The following is a 25652-nucleotide window of genomic DNA, read 5'->3' on the forward strand; positions in this document are numbered from 1 at the left end:
TGCTTGGTTGCTTTAGCTGCAGTTTGTACTAAGCAGCAACTTGCCAAGACTCCTTCAACAGCATCTGCCAGGATATAGAAGGGTGGTGGATGCTCGGACACACCACCTTCAGATTTCCCTCTAAGTCATGTAGCATCCTGATCTTGAACTATATTGTCAAACCTTCACTGTCATCAGATCAAAATCCTGGTACTCCTTATTGAACAGCACTGTAGCTATACCTATGCCACGTGGACTACAGCATTTCAAGATCACAGCTTACCATGCCTTTCTTACAGACACTCAGGGATGGTTAATAAATGGAGGCCTTTCCAGTGAGTCACACATTCATGATTATTTTATCTAATGTTAAAGATGTATTTGTTTTCAAAGATTCCATTCTATGACTGGAAAACTGCAATAGATTCTAAATTTACACATTTGAATTGCTGAGCAATTGCATATTGTACATAAGGCTTTTCTGTTATAAATTTTTCTTGAATTACTTAAATGAACTATTTCAAATGATGCAAATCACTTCATTAAAATCTGATATAAATGTTCTGTAATGTGATAATCCACTCAATTTCAGAAAGCATTTTTCACTTTCTGGGGCTTGACATAATTAGACTGAGAAACTCCAGAAAGGTGGTAGCATATTGGTCAGGTTCTGGCTGGGTCGTCCAGAGGCCTGGGTTAATGCTCTGGGGCCCTGGTTTAAATGCCATCATCGCAGCAGATTATAAAATCTGAAATTGAAAGCTATTATCAGTAATGGTGACTAAGAAACTCTCCATGGTTTTTGTGAAAGGCCATCCATTGATGAATGTCCTGATGGTTTCTATCCCAGGATACTAAAGAAGTAAATACAGTAATTATTTTTGTCCTGATCTTCCCAAACCCTGTTGACTAGGGGATTGTTCCTTGGAATTGAAAAAGTGCCAGTGTTACTCCATTATTTAAATAGAGTACTGGAGATAAAGTAGGGAATGATAAAGATATTACGCTGTGGGGATGTTACTGAATCTTTAATTATGGACAGAGAAACCATATTTTATGCAATACTCCTGTAGGCACCAAACCAATGATTTTTAGGTGTTACATAAAGGTGTTGCTTTTATACTTTGCTTCTAATTATAAAGCAAAGGATTTCATTTGACTTTTAACAGCCTTAATCAACTGGTCCTGTCCCCTTTAAAGATTTCTGTATGTTAAAATACAGCCTTGAATTCCCCTGCCTCATGAAAAATGACAAAAGTGAAGAACACATTAAAAATTCTAAACTAAATAAACCTGACCCCTCACTTTTATTTAATTGCAGTATTTAAATTTTAAAAAAAGTTCACCTGTATTTAAGTTATTTCATTTATTCAATTTATTCTATTGTTATTCCATTAGGAGATCATTTTAATATTTATCATAGATCATAGAATCCCCACAATGTGGAAATAAGCCCTTCAGCCCAACAAGTCCACACTGACCCTTCAAAGAGAATCCCACCCAGACCCATTCCCCTAGCCTATCCCTGTAACCCTGCATTTCCTATGGCTATTGCACCTAACCTGCACCATCCCTGAACACTACAGGCAATTTAGCATGGCCAGTCCACCTAACCTGCACATCTTTGGACTGTGGGAGGACACCGGAGCACCCAGCAGAAACTCCTGCAGATGCAAGGAGAACGTATTGAACAGTTAATATGGTGGAAAGGAGATCAGATTTTTTTAAATGTGGGCACTAACGCATTTCATCCATTGTGTTGAAACATTGATTGATATTTACTTTGCAAGTGATTATATTTAGATCTGTGAGTTCTATCCTCACTTGACCTATTAGAAGAATGTTACTGTAATGTGAAGTCAGAACAGAAAGAAGAGCCCCAGAAAATTAATTTTGCTCTGATCTGATTACCATCTTGTCTGGATGCTTTGATGTGTGTAAACAGCAATTACATTTAAGAGCTGTACTGTTGGCTAGGATCTTGTACAGATACATTTTTTTAAAGAAACAAACTAATTTTTGCCAAATTTGTCCTTCTGCCATTTTCAAACATACTGAGTATTACCTACAAATTATTCTTAAATTCACTTCATTAATCACTGTCAAATAGACTGAACTGGGTGAAGTAGGAAAACAAAAATAAGGAATAATTATTTTCATCTTCTTAGGATCAACTTCCAGGTCATATGGTGTCACAGTAACCTTCTGAACTCAGTGGAAATTCCGAGCAGGCTGCTGAGCTGCCTCATTTGTACCGGAGAATGTCATTACTCAGTGGCTTGCTGTAGTACCAAACCCAGGATCCTGAAGGAAAGGGGAAAGCAGTTTCTTTAAGTCCCATTGAGATCAAGTTATTCTGTATGAAGATGTGTAAAAAATCATATGACATTAATAAAATGACATTTTCTAATAGCAATAATCATTTTTAAATGGAAGTGTTGAGCAGTTAACTAGTTGAAAGAAATTTATTAGCCCACAATTTTAACTGTGCAGTAGTTGAAAGGTATCAAATATCCTTTCCTTTTGCATAGAATTTCTTCATTATCATAGCAAGAGTGTTTAAACTATTTATTCTACACGAGTTAATGAGTGAAGAATTTGAAATAAACAAATGATATGATAACATGGGCCGCAGCATGTCATAAATTTATGTGTTTCTTATTTGCTGTTGGGCCAGCAATGCAAAGTTCAGATTAATTTGACAGTAGATTGGAAGTCAAACATTTGAAACGAAACAGACCACAATGATTAGCCCTCAAAATTAGACATGGGATGGCAATGCACTATTATCCCTTGCGCACTTAGGTGATGTAGTTAGCATGAAAACTTTATTATGTGGTAATATGAAAACATGCTGCAGTGAGGCCACATATCAAAGCAGTAAATCTTAGCTAATGCTAGATTAACAGAGCACTTTCACAAAATATAGAGTCATAGATAACAAAGTATGGAACTGGATGAACACAGCAGGCCAAGCAGCATTTTAGGAGCATAAAAGCTGACGTTTCGGGCCTAAACCCTTCATCAGAGGAAGAGTCTAGGCCCGAAACATCAGTTTTTGTGCTCCTAAGATGCTGCTTGGCCTGCTGTATTCATCCAGATCCACACTTCGTTATCTCGGATTCTCCAGCATCTGCAGTTCCCATTATCTCGAGTCATAGATTAATGGAGTGTAAATTCAGAATGGATGCTTTAAGTGAAAGCAAAATAGAAAATGGAACCTGAAAGAAAATGGAGTTGAGGTCAGGTAACCTTTTCTTACCTCTCAAAATACATTGAATTGTACAAGACCCTCAAGTTAGTCTCACATTTGAAATAATAGGAATGCATATGCAATATTTGAAATGTCATTAAAATGTAATAGACTTCCTGCGGTTAATGGCTACAACTCTCAACTACATGGAAACATAGAAAATAGGACCAGTAATAGGTCATTCAGACCATCAAGGCTGCTCCACCATTTAGTCTGATCATGGCTGATCCTCTATCTCAATATCATATTCTTGTTCACTCTACATACCATTTAACACCTTCAGATTCTATAAATCTGGTTCTTTGTTAAATACATTCAATGACTTGGCCTCCACAGCCTTCCAAGGTAGAGAATTCCACAGGTTCACCACCTCCAATTGAAGGTATTTCTTCCCATCTCAGTCCAAATATCCCATATCCCGCCCCATATCCTGAGACAATGACACTTTATTCTAGAGCCACCAGCCAGGGGAAATATTAATCCTAACCAGTCTACCCAGTTCTGTCAGAATTTTATATATTTCGGTGTTCTCATTCTTTGAAATACCAGTGAACGTGTATACAGTTAAGCCAATTTCTCATTATGTGTCAAAACTAATATTTTAGGAAGCAGTCTGGTGAACCTTAATTAAACTCCCTCTATGGCAAGCGGATCTTTTTTTATCTGGGTAAGGAGACCAAACCTGCACACATTCCTCCAGGTGTGATCTCACCAAGGCCCTTTACAGACACAACAAGACTTTGTTCCACCTAGAAGAGCAAGTACAGCACTTACATCAGAACGCCCCAACTGCAACTTCCCCTCCAAGCCACTCATCATCTTGACTTGTAAGTTTGTCACTATTTCCCTTGCTGTCTCTGGGCCAAACCAGCACATGGACTGCAGTGTTTCAAGAAGGCATCTCATCACCAATTTCTTGAGGGCAACCAGAGGTGACAGTACACATGCTGGCCAGCCAGTGACATCCACGTCCCACAAATAAATAAGGAAAAAGAAAACCAAGATTTCAAGTGAAGGGTCTAGGCCCGAAACGTCAGCTTTTGTGCTCCTGAGATGCTGCTTGGCCTGCTGTGTTCATCCAGCCTCACATTTTATTATTTCAAGAAAAGCAATTGTGATTAAATTTTGGGAGTTGGTACCTTAAGTGGATGCTACCCATTTTAATCACAGCCTTTTCATGTGCAGCTTTGTGAGTGCATGTGTCTGTGAAGGCATTTGAGAGTTGCTTGGTAAACCATAACTTTCTTTGTAAAACTTGCATACAAACCTGATATTTGTCTGAGCTTGGCAGTTAAAACACTTTTTTTGTACTTAAAAATGTATCTGTTTTCACTCAAGTCAAGTAGAGGGAAAAGAGCAGATGCATTCTTGTCATTTCTAACCTGCTGTAACAAGCATCTTTTAACGTTGAAGCACATGAAGCCAGATTACACACACCTCTTAAAATAAGGTATATTTAGGTGGCAGCAGGATCTAGAAATATTCAACAAAGTATGGAGAACAGGAAGGAATTTGGCTTCAAAAAAGACCCAGAGGGCACACCCAAAGTATCTGCTGAGAACTTCTTCAAGGAGATTTGAAGGAACAGAGACATAGGGCAGAATCTAACAGGGACTAAGAAATGTGGCAGATCGGCGTTAGAAGTCCAGCAAGGCCTATCTTCACATCAATAACTCTTTTTCAAATAAACTCCAGACTGTGGCAAGATGTCTATTAAGGGAGATTATTGCTTATTAAAAGCCTTACTAGCTGCAGATCTCATTTAATTACTCTGCGGCTTACTGCCCTACCACGGCTACAAGCAAACAAAATGCTGAGAATTCTTGAAATGACATTGGGTACCTGCTGACTTCAACTCCCGCTTGCTCCAAAGGACCTCCATGTTGGTCACCGGGCACTAATATCTCAGGGCGCATTCAATCAGCACTAGCCACACGCATCCCGCATCCATGGACATTGACACTGGACACTCTTAAAAACCTTCATGCCTATCTCCTTCAGTACCCCTCTGCACTTCAGTGCTGTACCTCAGGGCATAATGGAACTCTCATTGTAATGCTGGCACAAGGACATTCAGGGATGTACACCCAGCTCATGGATTGGGCCAGGCTGCATCACCTGTTCGTTTGCTGTCATAGCATTCACTGACCCTGAGGCTACCTGGACTTTCAGAGTGATCCTGCCTTGCTTTCCCTTTTGATGCCTAGCCCCTAAACGACATGTACCAGGCTTACAGTACCACTATATAACGCTGACAGAAAGCTGAGAGGCTTATCATGGTTGTCAGCATCCAAGCCAATGCTAAGTCAAGTAAGGTACCTTTCAGCCAGGGGATCCTGGTGCAGTAAGTCAAGGGCAGATACCAGTACATAGATATTCATCCAGTGGCTTGACATAGTCAATCGGATGTTCAGGACAGGCAGAGTCACACCACATCAAGGATGAGGAACCAAAAGTCGGGCAGCCCACCAATTGTCTTGATGCTCTCTGTTCTTTTCGTGGGATGTATTTTTTCCTGGAATGAGGGAAAAACAAGCACTAAGGAAGGTAAAAGTTGGTGGCACAGCTATTGTTTGTGGTGCAAGTGGGACATATCCTGAAGAAGTGAGTAGGTAATGCAGAGGACCTGCAGGGTTAATGCTGTCCAGTGTTGGGGTTGACGAGATGAGTGAAGGAAGCTGTGACAGGCAATAGTGAGAGTGGTGGACCTGGGTCAGAGTCAGGTACAGTAGCTGAGAGGGACTGAATGTGAGCTATCAGGTGGTGGTACTTGCACAGACAGATAAGAGAGGGTCATTGACATCCATCCTACACTTCTCTGCATTCTTCCAAATGGCTGAGACTGCTCTGACCAGGCTGGCATGGGCCCTTTTTGTGTCCTCCACTGTCAGTCCTGGGTAAGAGGATAGCCTGCCTATGCACCATCCCATCCAGCAGGACCTCCATGTTGCTGCCTACAGTGCAGTGCGCCGATATTCCATTGTATGCCATGTCTGGGACACAACTCAAGAAACATACAGGACAACTCTGTACTAACAATCCTTGCCCGAGCGTCACACAGTCAGTTTACTCAGCTTCCATTAGAGCGCAAGCAGTAGCTGTCCAACATCTGAGTGCTGTAGTTGAAGTTCGGACTAAAGTCAAGATATCTCATATTGTTACCATTGCAGGCCCGACCTCTGTACCATGACTACAGGTACTGCTACTCAAAGCGGCTTGCAGGATCTTGCGCGTGTCTAACAATCAACAGGTTATTCAGACCGCTAAGAGGTTCACCACTCACCCTGCACCAAAAATCAGTTCCAGGGAGAACGAACCTGCTGTTTTTTTCTTGGGATGACAATACTTGTTATATCACTGTTTGTGTCACTCCACCAGGGCCCCTGCTGTTACCTGTCTCTTCCAAGATGCTACAGTCCCCAAAGCTCAGAGCTGCTCAAGGGCATTCTTAAAGGCAACAGTGAATGTCTACATTCTTCCACCAGCCCTTCAGCAACGACTGGACTGAGAAGCAATATTGCTTAGAACCCTTGATATTGCAGCCAACCATTTGCCATGTGATCCACCACTCTCTCCGGCCTTTACCAACTGTTTAGTTAATGGAAAGTGACAACTTTAAAATGTCACTGCTGATTGGTCCCCTATGCAGCTGAATGTTTAGCTATGCATTTAAAGAGAGAGCATTAACTATGCAATCAGGCCAAACTGGCACATCTCCAGCTTAAATTCAGCATCATAGACTGTGTGATGCCACATTCTATCAACTCGACAGTGAAACACATAAAGTGCATACACAGAGCACTGCTATGAAAGCTGTCACCAATTTAACGTATTGCATGAACAATATCTGAAATACTTTATTCTTTTGTGGGCTATAGGAATCACTGACAGGCCAGCATTTATTATCCGTCCCTAATTTCCGTTGAGCAGAGTGGCTTGCTCTGTCATTTCAGAAATTAGTTAAGAATCAACGAGATTGCTGTGAGTCTGGAATCATACACAGGCCAGACCACGTAAGCATGGCATATTTCCTGCCCCCAAAGGTGACAGCAACAACAACATCTTATTTCCCTTTTTGTGACCTAAATCTCCTCAGCATTCAGCTCTTGTGCCATGACAATGTCCTATATATTTAATTAACATAGAGAGCATTTGTTCCACCACATTATACTGGCAGATGAAGACTGTCCCTTAGGAGAACATACTGTAATGTATAAAGGTATAAATTTATTTGAATTTATTCTGTGGAGATAAACGTTCAACGTGGATATTTCTTATTTGTATGGTCAAGACCAGTTGAGCTAAAGGAGCTTTAAGTATGATATGCAAGTAATGCAGCAGCAAGTAACCCTTAACCTTAATCCTTACAAGAAATTTAAGTACTGTACTGGCCAATCACTTGTGCTTCCGTACCTCCACTCTCTTTGGAAATTACTAACGTTTTTCTTATCACATTCCCAGTGTTGAAATACTGGTGTTTTCTCGATTAGTGTACTGATGTTTCAGGTTTGACTGCATAACAGTAAATGCAGTGCAGGGTCTTTGACACTGAAAGCACAGCACGCAAATCGATATGAACTCGTAAGAATGTAAGAATTTTTAGGAATTGGTAAAGGTGATCACTGATGAAATCCAATAAGCCTTTTAAAAGGAACCACCTCATATAGATTTACATTTCTCTACTCCTTTTCTAATAGAATCCTACAATTCCTACAGTGCAGAAAGAAGTCATTCAGCCCATTGTGTCTGCACTGACTGCCTGAAGAGATCCTGTGTATGTAACCCTTCAATTACCCTAGCCCAAAGACTGGATTTGACGGGTCCCTGGCTCTGTGAGGCAGCAGTGCTAAACACTAACATTACCTCAATCTCTGGATTAAGAGTCTGATAACAGTACAACTAGGCCATCACCTTGTTATGTTGGAAATAAGCCAGTGCACTTCAGATCCAAAATATTTTGAACTAGAAATTTAATTGTTATGGAGACAGTTGAATGGTAAAAGTGGATCTGATTGTGGTCAAAGATTAGCGGGCAAAACTGTAACTGAACAACCTTTTAAATAAGAGTTAACTTGACTGTACTTAAACTATGTTCCCGTGAAAAACAAATGAAATAAATCCAGTGCTTGCTGGATCACAAAAGAGACAGATGATTAAGGTGTAGTAGAAGAAATTTCAAAGGGGAATTGGAAAAGCAAGCAAAAGAAGCACAGCTGGAGAATAAGAGATGGCAGCTAACTTTAAAGGGAATTCAGAAATCTTCTGTAGGTATCCGATTTGTAAAAGGGTGGTAAGAGGAGCAGTGAGGCTGATTAGGACCAGCAAGGTGATTTTTGCATGGTGAGAGGGGGCATAGCTGAGGTATGAATAGAATACTTCGCACTTCTCTTTTCCAAAGAGGGAAATGGCACTCAGGCCATGCTGATGGATGCGTGAGGATGACGTTCAGTTGCCAGAAGGATTTAAAGTTGATAGGGAGGAAATATTGAATAACATAGGGTAATGGTTGACCTTAAATCCAATGCGTAATGGTGAATTTAGATCTTCCCTTGAATGAATTCTTTATTTTAAGCTTTCTAGGGCTTTCAGTCTTTTTTCCCCAATGGAGAGAGAAAGAGTGGAATAGATTATTGCTCTCTATTTGTTTTAATCTCTTGGTTGTTACAACTTTTTAACACTGTTCAGTTCAACCAATCAGAGGACGGTTGCTAAGCGAATTTCCTTGACTTGGAGGATTCTCAATGCCGTTCTGTCTCAAATTCTCCCTCTTATTGCTTCCTAAAAGTAACATTGTATTGCATAGCTCAACAATATGCAACACCTAATTTTCAAGTTAAAACAAAACTTTGCTTGCATTTCAGTTATAGCAGTCCAACTTCCATTTCAGTTTATAAACCCAAAAAGTGAAAACTATGTGGTACTTTACAATAGACTATCAGTACTAAATGCGATAAGAACCCCTACTGATGCTTCTAAGGATACCGAAGGAAGTGGGCATGGAAGTTTCAGTGACGCTGACCATAATTTTTAGATCTTTCTTGGACTTAAGGTTAGTGCCAGAGGACTGGAAAATTGTAAATGTTACACACCCTTGTTCAAACAAACCGAACAACGACAAGCAAGATAATAAATTGTGAAGCTGGATGAACACAGCAGGCCAAGCAGCATCTCAGGAGCACAAAAGCTGATATTTCGGGCCTAGACCCTTCATCAGAGAGGGGGATGGGGTGAGGGTTCTGGAATAAATAGGGAGAGAGGGGGAGGCGGATCGAAGATGGAGAGAAAAGAAGATAGGTGGAAAGGAGAGTATAGGTGGGGAGGTAGGGAGGGGATAGGTCAGTCCAGGGAAGACGGACAGGTCAAACAGGTGGGATGAGGTTAGTAGGTAGGAAATGGAGGTGCGGCTTGGGGTGGGAGGAAGGGATGGGTGAGAGGAAGAACAGGTTAGGGAGGCAGAGACATGCTGGGCTGGTTTTGGGATGCATTGGGTGGAGGGGAAGAGCTGAGCTGGTTGTGTGGTGCACTGGGGGGAGGGGACGAACTGGGCTGGTTTTGGGATGCGGTGGGGGAAGGGGAGATTTTGAAGCTGGTGAAGTCCACTTTGATACCATTGGGCTGCAGGGTTCCCAAGCAGAATATGAGTTGCTGTTCCTGCAACCTGCAGGTGGCATCATTGTGGCACTGCAGGAGGCCCATGATGGATATGTCATCTAAAGAATGGGAGGGGGAGTTGAAATGGTTCGTGACTGGGAGGTGCAGTTGTTTATTGCGAACCGAGCGGAGGTGTTCTGCAAAGCGGTCCCCAAGCCTCCGCTTGGTTTCCCCAATGTAGAGAAAGCCACACCGGGTACAATGGATACAGTATACCACATTGGCAGATGTGCAGGTGAACCTCTGCTTAATATGGAAAGTCATCTTGGGGCCTGGGATAGGGGTGAGGGAGGAGGTGTAGGGGCAAGTGTAGCATTTCCTGCGGTTGCAGGAGAAGGTGCCGGGTGTGGTGGGGTTGGAGGGCAGTGTGGAGTGAACAAGGAAGTCACAGAGAGAGTGGTCTCTCTGGAAAGCAGACAAGGGTGGGGATGGTAAAATGTCTTGGGTGGTGGTGTCGGATTGTAGATGGCGGAAGTGTCGGAGGATGACGCGTTGTATTCTGAGGTTGGTGGGGTGGTGTGTGAGAACGAGTGGGATCCTCTTTGGGCGGTTGTGGCGGGAGTGGGGTGTGAGGGCTGTGTTGCGGGAAATGCGTGGAGACGCGGTCAAGGGTGTTCTCGACCACTGAGGGTGGAAAGTTGCGATCCTTGAAGAACGTGGACATCTGGGATGTGTGGGAGTGGAATGCCTCATCGTGGGAGCAGATGTGGCAGAGGAGGAGGAATTGGGAATAGGGGATGGAATTTTTGCAGGAGGGTGGGTGGGAGGAGGTGTATTCTAGGTAGCTGTGGGAGTCGGTGAGCTTGAAATGGACACCAGTTACAAGCTGGTTGCCTGAGATGGAGACTGAGAGGTCCAGGAAGGTGAGGGATGTGCTGGAGATGGCCCAGGTGAACTGAAGGTTGGGGTGGAAGGTGTTGGTGAAGTGGATGAACTGTTCGAGCTCCCCTGGGGAGCAAGAGGCGGCGCCGATACAGTCATCAACATAACAGCGGAAGAGGTGGGGTTTGGGGCCTGTGTAGGTGCGGAGGAGGGACTGTTCCACGTAACCTACAAAGAGGCAGGCATAGCTGGGGCCCATGCGGGTGCCGATGGCCACCCCCTTTGTCTGTAGGAAGTGGGAGGAATCGAAGGAGAAGTTGTTGAGGGTGAGGACGAGTTCGGCTAGGCGGATGAGGGTGTCGGTGGAGGGGGACTGGTCGGGCCTGCAGGACAGGAAGAAGCGGAGAGCCTTGAGGTCATCTGCATGCGGAATACAGGTGTATAGGGACTGGACGTCCATGGTGAACATGAGGTGTTGGGGGCCAGGGAATTGGAAGTTCTGGAGGAGGTGGAGGGTGTGGGTGGTGTCACGGACGTAGGTGGGGAGTTACTGGACCAAAGGGGTGAAAATGGAGTTCAGATAGGTGGAGATGAGTTTGGTGGGGCAGGAACAGCCTGAGACAATGGGTCGACTGGGTCAGGTCTACACTTGCCCCCACACCTCCTCCCTCACCCCTATCTCAGGCCCCAAGATGACTTTCCATATTAAGCAGAAGTTCACCTGCACATCTGCCAATGTGGTATACTGTATCCATTGTACCCAGTGTGGCTTCCTCTACATCGGGGAAACCAAGCAGAGGCTTGGGGACTGCTTTGCAGAACACCTCTGCTCGGTTCGCAATAAACAACTGCACCTCCCAGTCGCGAACCATTTCAACTCCCCCTCCCATTCTTTAGATGACATATCCATCATGAGCCTCCCGCAGTGCCACAATGATGCCACCCGAAGGTTGCAGGAACAGCAACTCATATTCTGCTTGGGAACCCTGCAGCCCAATGGTATCAATGTGGACTTCACCAGCTTCAAAATCTCCCCTTCCCCCACCACATCCCGAAACCAGCCCAGTTCGTCTCCTCCCCCCACTGCACCACATAACCAGCTCAGCTCTTCCCCTCCACCCACTGCATCCCAAAACCAGTCCAACCTGTCTCTGCCTCCCTAACCTGTTCTTCCTCTCACCCATCCCTTCCTCCCACCCCAAGCCGCACCTCCATTTCCTACCTACTAACCTCATCCCACCTGTTTGACCTGTCCGTCTTCCCTGGACTGACCTATCCCCTCCCTACCTCCCCACCTATACTCTCCTTTCCACCTATCTTCTTTACTCTCCATCTTCGGTCCGCCTCCCCCTCTCTCCCTATTTATCCCAGAACCCTCTCCCCATCCCCCTCTCTGATGAAGGGTCTAGGCCCGAAACGTCAGCTTTTGTGCTCCTGAGATGCTGCTTGGCCTGCTGTGTTCATCCAGCTTCACAATTTATTATCTTGGATTCTCCAGCATCTGCAGTTACCATTATCACTGAACAACTACAGGCATTTCAGTTTAACCTCTGTTGTGGGGACTCTTTTTGAAACAGTAATTCAGAACAAAATTAACTTTTTTTTAGTTAAATGGAGGTTAATTAAAGAGATTCAGCATTATTCACTTAAAATTGGGTCTAACTAAATGGCTGAAATTTTTCAAACAGGTTACAGAGAAGAATGCTAATAATAATAGTAATGCTGTTGATGTAGCATACGTTCTTCCAAAATTCTGCACAACTGCTTTGTAAGTAAACTTAAAGCCCATAGAATAAAAAGGACAGTGACAACATGGATGAAATTGGCTGAGTGGCAAGATACAACGAGTAGCGATAAATGGTTATTTTTGGATTGGAGAAAGATGTATAGTGGAGCTCTCCAGGAGAACTCTTTTCCAAAAAAAAATGAGCCCAATTCCTTTCGGAACATTGGAACAGGAGTAGGCCACTCAGGTCTGCCTTACCATTCAGTGTGATCATGGCTGATCAAACACTTCAATGCTTTTTCGCCCACCTCATCCTCATAATCCCGTATGTCACTGGTAATCAGAAACCTATCAACCTCCAATTTAAACATACTCAAAGACTCAGCTTCCACAGCCCGCTGAGTAAAAATATTTGTCCCAATCTCAGACATCACCAGTATTTTTAAATGGTGGCCCCTGGTCTGGACTCCCTAATCATTGTAACTGCATCTATTCTGTTTATCCTTTAAGTATTTTACTGTTCTTCACAGAAGAATCACCATCATTGCTCATTTTTATACATTCTTAAAGGATGGTAACAGTTTTCCTATAGTTAGATCAACAAAATGTGTTTAGTTCTTGTGATATAATTTACAGCAATAGCATAATTTTGTGAACTTGATCACTGTCAGCTAAAGCATCTTGGTGCCTTTTTTTCATTAACTACATTAGATTACTAAGATTCAGTTAGATCAATTTTTTTGAGATTTTCCAAAATATTTATTTGCATCCCTGATTTAATAAATTACTGTAGTATAATATATGCAATATTGTAATAAAGTTGCAATCTTCAGCACATTTAAGAAGTATTTAGTTGCGCACTTGCATTGCCAAGGTATACAAGGCTATGTGTCAAGCACTGGAAAATTGGATTATATTGGTTAGTGGTTGTTTTTGAATAGTTCTGTGCTGTGAATCTCTATGTCCTTGACTCTATGACCTGCTTCCCATTTAGTATGGCTATAAAGGATATTTTTAATTTTACTGCAGAACAAATAAATTTGTCGAATTGAATAAATTTTAAAAATTAATGTTTCCTATAGCTAGATCCTAGTTGATAACATCACTATGCAAAAGTTAAATTATTTAAGTAAAGCCTTCCTCCGATACTCTGCTTATGATCATTTTCTTAGTTACGAGGACAAGATTTTAGTTAATCTGTTTGTTAATTAACATGATTTCATTTCTAGTTACCCTGTTTTGTGTCAAGACATTGCATTTTGTAAACGTAAGTCAACCCTTCAAAGTTCAAAAAGATAAGATAGTACTTTTCGTAATGATAATGAAATGTGGAAAAGCTCACGTGAACACTGTTGTTTTACGTCTAGTTTTGAAACCTAACCCTACCATGCAGGCAAATCAAATATTACACTTTTTGATGCTAAATATTTAGCCTACTTTTGGACTCTATAGTTAATGCTGTATTCCGTGGAACTGAAACAAATGTTTTGATACATAGAGCTATTGGCAAGTAGTTTTCCAATGATTTGAATCGCTAAGCTTTCAGAATTGAATTTGATGCAATGGTGTACCTGAAATGGTGATTGCTTTGAGAATGCTCACAGCATGATTTTAGATTTTGGCTGTTTATTCTGCTGACATTAATATATGCTAGTTTGGCTTCATGTGTACCTGCAGGACTGTGAACCCTTGTCAATGTGATTGTTTCTCAATGTAAACAGCTGACGTGCAAGGTACATCACAGAAATGCACAACCATGACCTCGGGGACATGGCATTTACATAGGTGCACTGTCCAGCAGGATCATAGGTACACTTAACACTTCTTCTTGTTTAAGCATGCAGGAAAGTATGTCAGCAGCAGCAGCATCAGGAATACCTAAAAATGAAGTGCCAGCCTGGTGAAGCTAGAGCATAGGACTACATGCTTGCCAAATAGTGGAACCAGCATGTGATAGGTAGAGCTAAGTGATCCGACAACCAACAGTTCAGATGTAAACTCTATTTCTGCCTACATTCAGCATCATGAATGATGGGTGAACCTAGCACATAGTGCAACAAGACAAGGCCAAATCATTTGTAACAAACTTCAACCATTATGGAATCAAGTTGATGATCCACCCATCTTAGACTCTCTTCAGGTGCTGTGTCACAGTTTTCAGTCACTTTGATTCCGTGCAGATGCTATAAAGAAATGATTGAATTCATAGGATACTGCAAAGTTATGAACCCTGATAACATGCTGAAAATAGCAGTAAAGAGTCATGCTCCAGAACTAATCCTTGGCCAAGATGTTCCAATGTGGTCTGTTCACAAAATGCGTGACAATTCAAACCCAGTCAGTTATCACTATATCAGGCTACTCACTGGTGCTCAGTTTATGGGTTCCTGCAGGACTTCCTAGCTCCTGACCTAGAACATAGAACATACAGCATTACAGCACAGAACAGACCCTTTGGCCCATGACGTTGAGCCAAACTTTTACCCTAATCCGAAGGCCTATCTAACCTCCACCGCTACCTTATACTATCATCCATGTGCCTATCTAATAGCCGCTCAAATGCCTCTAAATGAGGCGATGCCACTACACGCTCCGGCAATGCATTCCACATCCCTACCACACTCTGAGTGAAGAATCTACCTCTGACACCTCCTCTATATCTACCTCCACTCACTTTAAAACTATGGTCCCTCATAATAGCTACCCCCACCCTAGAAAAAAGTCTCTGGCTGTCTACTCTGTCTATACCTCTGATCATTTTGTATACCTCTATCAAGTCACCTCTCATCCTACATTGTTCTAAAGAGAAAAGCCCAAGCTCTCTCAACCTTTCCTCGTAAGACCTTCCCTCCATTCCAGGCAACATCCTGGTAAATCTCCTCTGCACCTTTTCCAATGCTTCCACATCTTTCCTGTAATGAGGCAACCAGAACTGGACACAGTACTCCAGATGTGGCTGAACCAGGGTTTTTGTATAGCTGGAACATAACTTCACAGCTCTTGAACTCAATCCATCTATTAATGAAAGCTAACACACCATATGCCTTCTTAGCAACTCTATCCACCAGGTGGTAGCTTTCAGGGAACTGGGGACATAAGCCTCAAGATCCCTCTACTCCCCCACACTGCCAAGAAACTTTCCATTAACCCTGTATTCTGCTTTCAAGTTTGTCCTTCCAAAATGAATCACCCTCACACTTTTCAGAGTTAAACTCCATCTACCGCATCTCAGCCCAGCTCTGCATCCTATCAATCCTATTAACCTTTAGCCATAAGAATGATGCAGATGTGACCAGCAGTTTAGAGTCATACCTCTTGTGGAAAATGCATTCAAAGCTGTGCCCTGAATAACACTAGTATGACAGTTTAATACCATCTAAGACAAAGCAGCCCATTTAATATGTTTTTCATCATAAGCATTCACCTATCCAACACCAGTGCACAGTGACAGCAGTCTGTACCATTTGTAAGATGCCATAACTTGCCAAGGCACCCTCTACCTCTGAGAAGATCAGGGCAGCAGAATCCTGGGAAGATCAACAAATGCAAGTTCCTCCTGTGATGATACTGCAGCTTTCAGAGGTGTATTTTGTCATGGTGGTTTTTTTTATGAAGGGAGGTTCTGAGAAACAGAGGTACTGAGCGGTCTGCTTCGAGACAATAAACAGCTTGTGAGGCGCCTTGGGGATTCTTTTTTAAAGTTGGAACAACAGAAGGAGCCTGAATAGGTAGGATCAAGCTCCCACAGAGCTCAGATTTTTAGGTTAGCTTTCAGTACTTGTTTGGGTTGTGAAAGCTGCTGCAGCTCTCTCTCTCTCTCTCTCTCTCTCTCTCTCTCTCTCTCTCTCCCCCTCTCCCTCTCTGTCTCTCGCTCTGTCTGCCTTTGCTACAGCTAAGCGCTTGGGTTCTCTTTCTGCTGCTAGAATTGTGTGAAATTGTATTTTACTGGCTTTGGCTTTGCCTTTGCCATCCATGTGCTTATGGGATATTCCTATACTGGAACAGTTAATGAGTAGTTTATTATTTTGTTAAGTATTTCAATAGGGTTACAGTTAAGCCAATTCTTTTGTATTTATTTTGTCTGTACTTTAACTATAGTGCATGAATAAAGTGTCTTTTGCTTCAAGGATAGTAGTTTGACCCATCAAATTGCAAGTGGAACACAATGCCTGGCACTTGCCTTTAAAATAGGAAAAAGTTAGGGTTTTTTTAATCATTTGTGGGATGTGGGCATCGCTGGCTGGCCAGCATTTCTTGCCCATCCCTAGTTGCCCTTGAGAAGGTGGTGGTGAGCTGCCTTTTTGAACCGCTGCAGTCCTCCTGCTGTGAGCCGACCCACATTGCTATTACGGAGGGAATTCCAGGTACTTGACACAGTGACAGTGAAGGATCAGCGATATATTTCCAAGTCAGGATGGTGAGTGACTTGTAGAGGAACTTGGAGGTTATGGGCTTCCCATATATCTCCTGCCCTTCTTCTTCAAGATGGAAGTGGTCATGGGTTTGAAAGGTGCTGTATAAGGAACTTTGGTGAATTTATGCAGTGCATCTTGTAGATAGCCTAGACCTCAGTAACAGCAGTGTGTACTATCTCCTTGACATGCTTTGAGGGGTATTGGTCTGGTCCACAAAAGTTACAACTCACAACATTCAAACTATGATTGGCCTGAATTTTTGTAAGAACTGATGTAATCTACAGCTTAGTCAACTTGCTACAGAGCTGCGATTCCTAAGTCTTTTCCCTGAACCTGACAGCTATCGTTTGCACAAGGGAGGGTGGCCAACTAGGACGGGTTGTATTTTCTCCATCCACGGTCACAGATGCAACTGGACACATTAAAGTGTGACTGTCTTCAAGCAGATGCAGTGCTGTGAGTTGAATGTCCAAAACATGACTTGGGACCTTTCGAATTAAGTGTGTAAAGTTTCTAAAGTTAGTTAAAGAGGTAGGGTGCCATTTTGGGAGGAGCCCAGGGACACCATTTGGGAGAAGTTTAGTGACAATGTTTAGCAGAGATAAGTTACTCATTTGGATGATTAAAAGTTGACATGAGCGTGCATGAAATGTAGATAAATTCATTGGAAGTGTCAAGAAACTGTCAGCGGAACTTCCAAGTTGTCGTTATTGGCACTGTAGAAAAATTGAACTTAGAGGTAAAAAACATAATCAAGGTGAACTTAATGTGTGCTAAATTATAGAATTTGATATCAAATTTGCTAGTAAAATTGTGACAGTTTTTTTATGATAATGTCAAGTTGACTTAACCAGTCAACTAAAGCAATCACCTGATAAATTCCTGCCTGAGCTTGGGATGTTATTAAATCATTGTTGCCCATTGCAAACACAATGGTAGTGTGTGTACCCTCTAGAACAGCTGAACATGTCCTATATGTTGATAGTGTTAGTTGGGGATGTGGAGATTGTCAAATTAAACGCAGCTGCAACTCAGCTGTAGAATAACACATTGGAAAAGGAAATCCAGACCTCATAAAACAAAATCAGGGTAATGCAAAAAGAAATTCAGTTATGTTTTAAACTGTTTGGCTTGCAGCATTATTATGATAAACAAAGGTTTGTCATTGATTTTGTAACACAGATATTTAGACAGCACTCATAAGCAATAATATGTCTTAACAAGAAACCAATACAACACTGAAGAAATTTAAGATACAGCTCAATTATTTGTCTATTTAAGGGATTTTAAAATATTTCTGTTTTTTTGTTTCAGCTTTCCCCATCAAAGATGATTCATTGTGGCACCGTGAGGTCTTTCACTCGATGCTTAGTTCGTAGAAAACTCATAAGCCAAAATAATCTCGAAGATACCAAACTATGCCGCTGTTTGTCCACCATAGACCTGATAGCTCTGGGAGTTGGCAGCACTCTCGGAGCTGGTGTTTATGTGCTAGCTGGTGAGGTCGCTAAATGGGATTCTGGACCCAGCATTATCATCTCGTTCCTAATTGCGGCACTGGCTTCAGTGATGGCCGGTCTATGCTATGCAGAATTTGGGGCCCGTGTTCCAAAGACTGGTTCTGCATATCTATACAGTTACGTGACTGTTGGTGAGCTCTGGGCATTTATCACGGGCTGGAACTTAATTCTTTCTTATGTCATTGGTAAGTGTTTCTTATGTACCTACCCAGGATTTACCCTACATTTATTTTTGTGCATCACTAAACTTCGGATTATCCTGGTTTTCCTGAAGATTAGGGTATAATATACTTTGAGGGTTGTTAATTATGTTTAATTTTATTGGAACTGGGTTCTGACTAAAGTTGAATAAAAGCTATTTCTTTCAATAACCTGCCTTTCTAGGCAAAATTTCAATGTGAAAATATTCTTCTAGTCCAGAAAAGTATATAACTTTCATAAACTATACCAATCCTGGAATGATGGTAAAAGAGTTTCAATCATGTCAATACTCAATTCATAAAATTCAACTTGCTCTCCTTAATAGTTTAGTGGCAGGATTAACATTTGATTTAATTGCTAAAGCCCATGTTTAAAAGTTAAATTAATTAAAATGACAGAAATTCTGATAGAATTTAAGTGATAAAATCACTAAATTATTAGTCATCTTTGGCTATACCATGATGGTTCTCTGGAATACAATCTAATTATTGCCACTCCCTTTTTCTCTCCCATTGGGCCATAATTTTATTAATATAATGAATTTTATTTCTGTAAAATGACTATCTGATTTCCTTGTAAAATAATTTATAATATTTACATCCATTATACCTCGTGGACAGCAAGTTCCAGATCATTACCAGTCACTGTGTGAAATTCTTCTTCCTCTTGCTGCTTAGTTCTTCTGAAATGTGCTTATTTGTTGGACTATTGCTTTTTAATGTGACAATTGCAGAGTGTTCCTGTAAAGTATTTAAGCATTGTCCTTTTGTAGATAAAGTTATTACAGCTTGTGCAAAGTTACCCTCCCAGGAACTGTTCCAAACAATCAAAGAACACATGAAGCCTTCTGAAATGAATGTAGAACAAGGATAGTCTCGAATGTGATGCAGATCCTGTTGTGATTATTTGTCTAATCAACATTTTGTTCATTGGGTTATCTACAGTTTGCTTTTCTGAATTTCTCCTGGCCACCAATGGAGCAGTAATGTGAGTGTGTACTTAGTAGTGTTTCTTTCATTTGTGCTTGTGCATAGGTACATCAAGTGTTGCCAGGGCATGGAGTGGTACCTTTGATGAACTTGTTGGCAAACAGATTGGAACTTTCTTTGGCACATACTTCAGGATGAATTCACCAGGACTGGCAGAATATCCAGACTTTTTTGCAGTGTGTCTTATATTATTATTGTCAGGTATGTTGAAAGTGAAGTTTTAATGTATCATTTTACAGTAAACTGGATGAGATATTTATCATGCTTATAAAATTCAGGAAATTATCTAGGACATGATCTTACAATCACATTTAAAAACATTAGAGGCACCTCAAGTGGATATTTTCTGAAAATGAGCATGGAGTTCACAATGTATGATTAACCTGTGCCTGCAGACAGCAGCCCAACAGCTTCCCACTTCATTGCGGTGATCTCTGTGCCCAAAGGGAATTAACCCGGCTAACCCTTCATTGACCAGGCGTATCAATAGGTGCCAAATATTGTGATTAGCTAGTACTGTTAAAGAGAAATTGCATTGTGACTGCAGCAAGTGCTAGGAGTCGTGAATGAATAAGGTCAGACCTGGGAAAAAGTAAGGAATGGCACAAGTAGGTTAAGAGAGGGCTTCACGGTGTTTTTACATCCTGCTAAAGGAGGTGAAAAGGTGGAGATAACAAGGTGTAGAGCTGGATGAACGCAGCAGGCCAAGCAGCACCAAAGGAGCAGGAAAGCTGACGTTTCTTTCATCAGCCTTCCTGCTTCTCTGATGCTGCTTGGCCTGCTGCGTTCATCCAGCTGTATACCTTGTTATCTCAGATTCTCCAGCATCTGCAAAGTTCCTACTATCTCGGAAAAGGTGGAGGTTCTATTTTGCAACAATATCAACAAAGCTAGCATTACAGACAACCAGATGGCCTCAAACAGCTGAGGTTCAATACCCATGAGTGAAATCAGCCCTGTAGGAGGTTGTTTACACTGCTATAAAGGGGACTAATTATTTAATTGACAGTTTTGCGTGTTTCTAATGAATTAAACTTTCTTTGAAACATTTTTTTTAATGCCTGGTTGCTTTTTTGGGTAAGATTCTGTGCTGCTGAATGGATTTAAATCATTTTGCAGTAGAAGGATGAATGGCTGAGCTTCACAGATTTGTGAGTTTGTAAGAGGATCAGTTTTGTAAGGGAATTTTGAGGAGCTTTTATTATATATAAAAATGAGTATTTAAAAGATTTGCCAGTGTTACTGGAGGGTTTGTTGGGAATATACCTAGTGGATACAGGAAAAGTGGGTATGGAGGTGGCATGAAGAATACAGAGGATGTATGAATCTGTGGAGTGAACATGTGTACAGATGGAGCCTGGGGAGAGCCTAATAGCTGTGTCAAGAGCTGGGGTTTCTTCTCTCCCCATCTCAGAATTTATCCACCTCTATTGCAACTTCAACCTGCTTCTGGGAATTGTCAGCCCAGGCTTGCAATTCATGCCTATCTGCTCACAATAAAATGCAGTTAGTCTCGCACTATCAGGATGGAGACAGTGTCACAGAGGTGGGAAAATTTCCACCTGATTTCTCACCTAGAAGGCAAAAAGCCAACCTAAGGTCAGAAGTGATGCCATTTGCTGATAAGCCAAACTAAGCAGTCTAGTAGTATTTGCTTTACTAATCACACTGCTGTCTCTATTCCCTGGTGTGCTGAGTTTGCAGTCTATAGGCTGCACAGCAATAAATCAACATCTTCAACAACACCCCTTTCCTGTGTCCTGTACCACGTAGATGGAATGAAAAACATTTACATCTGACGTTATTTCTGAGTGTTCCTTCTAATAACACCACCCTAACTAGGTAAAATAGCACCACTTCATTAGGTCCTGAAATTTTCCTATTTAAAATGTTGGAGTATTTTTTTTAAGAATGGCTCCATAGCAAATTTAGGTACAGCGTTTCTTGGCAAAGTTGAAAAGTTAATGCTGCTACCAAAGCAAGGTACGCTATCCTGAAACTTTTATTTTATCAAGTCATGATCACTTTTGGAGGTTGGTGGGAGAGAGGATTTGCAGTTGTATGTTCACAGTTTGATTGCTGGCTCAAAGAGGCTATTAAAGGTTAAGGCATGTTTCACATGAGATTGTCAAGAGAAGTCTGTTTGTTTTGATAAGTTCTGTGCTTTCCAAACCTGAGGTCAGGTCTCTAAGGAACTATGACTGAGCTACAACAGCTATATTGCAGTTTTTAAGGGGCTGTGGTATCATAGGTTAGTTTGAATAGAATCGATAAGGGGCTGGGTTTTAGACATGGGTTTGCATGCAGCATATGAAGACCCGTCAGAGATGGGTAAAGGGACACGGATTAGCACAAAGGGCATGGAGAATGGGTAGAGGTTGAGTGTGAGTGAGGGGTACAGTGCTGATGTTTAACAAAGCAACTGAGACAAAAGCCTATGGGATCATAAATGTTGTGGGAGACTCTTCAGTTTGAATATGCTTTGTAGACCAAAAGGCATAGCACTGTTCCAAGTTAAGTCCTTCTCATTTTCAGAATCGAAAGTACAATTATATGCAATTAATATCTAGGATACATGATCTTGCATTTCTTTATATTCAAAGTAAAAGCACTGTTCAATGTGAGAAAATTGATACTTTGCAGCATTTTTACTTTTAATATTCTGTGCACTTTAGGTCTCCTATCATTTGGTGTGAAGGAATCTGCTTGGGTTACCAAAATATTTACAGCCATCAACATTTTGGTTCTTATATTTGTTATTATCACTGGGTTTGTGAAAGGAGATACTGAGAACTGGAAGATCAGTGAGGAAGCTCTCGTAAACTTCACAGTTGTTACAAAGTAAGTGCGTAAAAAGGACCTGGACAACAGATGTAATTATTTTGAGGTTGTTTTAAAACATATGAAATAGTGGAATCCTAAATATGGGAACAGGAGTAAGCCATGCAACCTACTGAGCCTGTCCTCCCATTCATGATTATGACCGATCATTTATTCATTGACACTTTTCTGCACTATCTCCCTACCCCTTAATGTCATTAGTCAACAGAAGCCTATCAATATCTACCTTCAACCTGCTCAGTGATTAAGCTTTCACAGTTCTATAGGGTAGAGAATTCCAAATATTCACTCATATGTGAGTGAAGAAATTCCTCCTCATCTCAGTCTTAAATGGCCTGCCCCTTGCCCAGTTATTACACCCCGATTCTAGAGCTGCTAGCTTGGCGAAATATCCTGTCTATATATTCCTGTTGTGCCCTGTAAGAATTATATAATTTTCAATAAGATTGCCCCTCATTCCCCAAAACTCTGGAAAATACACCCTTAGCCTCCTCAATCTTTCCTCATAAGACAATCCTGTCATCCCAGGAATTAGCCTGATGAACCTTTGCTATACTCACTCCGTGGCAAGTACAGCAAACTTTGTATTAACCAGTGCCTAATGGACCGGCACTGTCAATAAACCAGCAAAACATTATATATCTCCAATACTGTGAACTTTAATGTATTATTCTGTCCAATTATTAATTTTTTAAAAAGGATTTATTCACCTCAATGTAAATATACTTGTTGTTCAATCAAGGAGTATCAATAGTTGATTCACTTTAGAGTCAATTTCTTCCAATCTACCATAGTATCGGAGTGGTCAGTCAAGACCATAAGACCATCAGACATAGGAGTAGAAGTAGGCAATTTGGCCCATCAAGTCCACTCCGCCATTTAAATCATGGCCGATGGGCATTTCAACTCCACTTCCCTGCACTCTCCCCGTAGCCCTTGATTCCTTGTGAGATCAAGAATTTGTCGATCTCTACCTTAAAGGCATCTAACGTCCCAGCCTCCACTGCACTCCATGGCAATGAATTCCACAAGCCCACCACTCTCTGGCTGAAGAAATGCCACCTCATTTCAGTTTTAAATTTACCCCCTCTAATTTTAAGGCTGTGCCCACGGGTCCTAGTCTCCCCGCCTAATGGAAACAACTTCGCAGTGTCCACCACTTCTAAGCCATATATTATCTTGTAAGTTTCTATTAGATTTCCCCTCAACCTTCTAAACTCTAATGAGTACATTCCCAGGATCCTTAGCTGTTCATTGTACGTTAAACCTACCATTCCAGGGATCATCCGTGTGAATCTCCGCTGGACACGCTCCAGGGCTAGTATGTCCTTCTTAAGGTGTGGGCCCCAAAATTGGACACAGTATTCTAAATGGGGCCTAACTAGAGCTTTATAAAGCCTCAGAAGCACAACGCTGCTTTTATGTTCCAACCCTCTTGAGATAAACGACAACATTACATTCGCTTTCTTAATAACGGACTCTAGATGCAAGTTAACCTTGAGAGAATCCTGGACCAACACTCCCAGATCCCCAGTTCATCCCTCCCCCCAGTGCACCACACAACCAGCTCAGCTCTTCCCCTCCCCCCACCGCATCCCAAAACCAGTCCAGCCTGTCTCTGCCTCCCTAACCTGTTCTTCCTCTCACCCATCCCTTCTTCCCACCCCAAGCCGCACCTCCATTTCCTACCTACTAACCTCATCCCACCTCCTTGACCTGTCTTCCCTGGACTGACCTATCCCCTCCCTACCTCCCCACCTATACTCTACTCTCCACCTATCTTCTTTTCTCTCCATCTTCGGTCCGCCTCCCCCTCTCTCCCTATTTATTCCAGTTCCCTCTCCCCATTCTCCTCTCTGATGAAGGGTCTAGGCCCAAAATGTCAGCTTTTGTGCTCCTGAGATGCTGCTTGGCCTGCTGTGTTCATCCAGCCTCACATTTTATTATCTTGGACTCCCAGATCCCAGATCCCTTTGTACTTCAAGGACGTGAGTGAGAAGGCTCTCTGCCAATAAATTTTATTTAACGGAAATTTACATCATTAGTTCATGATTTATACTGTAAATAAAGAATATAATTGATGTGTGTACCCTCTGCATTACGTTTCTATGACTTAGTGTGTGTTTTTAAATTGGTTGTGTAGACCTCTTGATTATCTGGAATATTTGGAGAATAAAAAGTTTGCAGCATATCCTTCCTTAGATAAGGAAAATAAAACTGTGCACAGCATACCAGTGTGCTCTCATAAAGACTTTCCTCTACAACTGTAGCAAGTCATCTTTATTTCCTTATTCAAATTTCCTTGTAATGAACACCAATGTGTTGTTTGCTTTTCTAATTGCATGCTGTACATGCAGAAATTGACCTTGTGAAAGAAAGCATTGTGGCCATTGGGTTATTCTTATGGGCAAAAGAATAAAAAATAGGATTATCTTTATTCATTCATGGAATATGGTGATCCCGGCCGTGTCTACATTATTTGTTGTCCATCCCTGGATACCTTTTGAGAAGGTGCTGTTGTGCTGCTTTCATGAATGCTGCAATTCATTTGATATGTGTAAACCCACAATGCCGTTAGGGAGGGAATTTCAGGACTTTGACCAGAATCACTGTAGGAATGACAATTTCTTTCCAAATGGTCAGTGACTTGGAGGGGAACTTGTAGGTCATGGTATTCCTATGTATCTGCTGGACTTGTCCTTCTAGATGGTAGATAATACTGTGCGCTATGTTCCTCCTACTAAAGTCGACAACCTCATATATTTCTACACTACATTTCATCAGCCGTGCTCTTGACTATTCCCTAAGCCTGTCCAAACCCTCCTGAAGCCACTTTAATTCTTCCTAACACACATTCCTACTTACCTTCGTATTATCTACAAATTTGAAAGTAATACATCTGGTGCCCAAGTCCTAATCATTGATATAAATACCATGAACAGCTGGGGCCCCAGCACCTTTCCTTGCAGTATTTCACTAATCACAGCCTAACAGTGTGAGAATGACCCTTTGTTTCAACTCTATGTTTTCTGGATGTGAGTTTGCTCGCTGAGCTGGAAGGTTCGTTTTCAGACATTTCGTCACCATTCTAGGTAGCATCATCAGTGAGCCTCCGACGAAGCGCTGGTGTTATGTCCCGCTTTCTATTTATCTGGTTAGGTTTCCTTGGGTTGGTGATGTCATTTCCTGTTCTTTTTCTCAGGAGATGGTAGATTGGCTCCAAATCAATGTGTTTGTTGATGGAGTTCCAGTTGG

The 25652-nt window shown here is 41.8% G+C and overlaps 1 protein-coding gene across 3 annotated transcripts in view; it reads left to right on the top strand.

The window, feature by feature from the left end:
• The window catches only part of slc7a2 (solute carrier family 7 member 2), a 160963-nt gene that overhangs the window by 77797 nt on the left and 57514 nt on the right, over positions 1-25652 (top strand). For all 3 annotated transcript variants that reach the window (XM_048546853.2, XM_048546837.2, XM_048546845.2), the window contains exons 2-4: positions 18161-18551; positions 19602-19757; positions 22232-22397. In XM_048546853.2, the coding sequence (XP_048402810.1) occupies positions 18176-18551; positions 19602-19757; positions 22232-22397 (698 nt within the window). In that variant the 5' untranslated portion in view covers positions 18161-18175. The remainder of the gene's footprint in view (positions 1-18160; positions 18552-19601; positions 19758-22231; positions 22398-25652) is intronic.

This window comes from Stegostoma tigrinum, chromosome 1 (assembly GCF_030684315.1).
Source record: "Stegostoma tigrinum isolate sSteTig4 chromosome 1, sSteTig4.hap1, whole genome shotgun sequence".
Taxonomy (NCBI): Eukaryota; Metazoa; Chordata; class Chondrichthyes; order Orectolobiformes; family Stegostomatidae; genus Stegostoma; species Stegostoma tigrinum.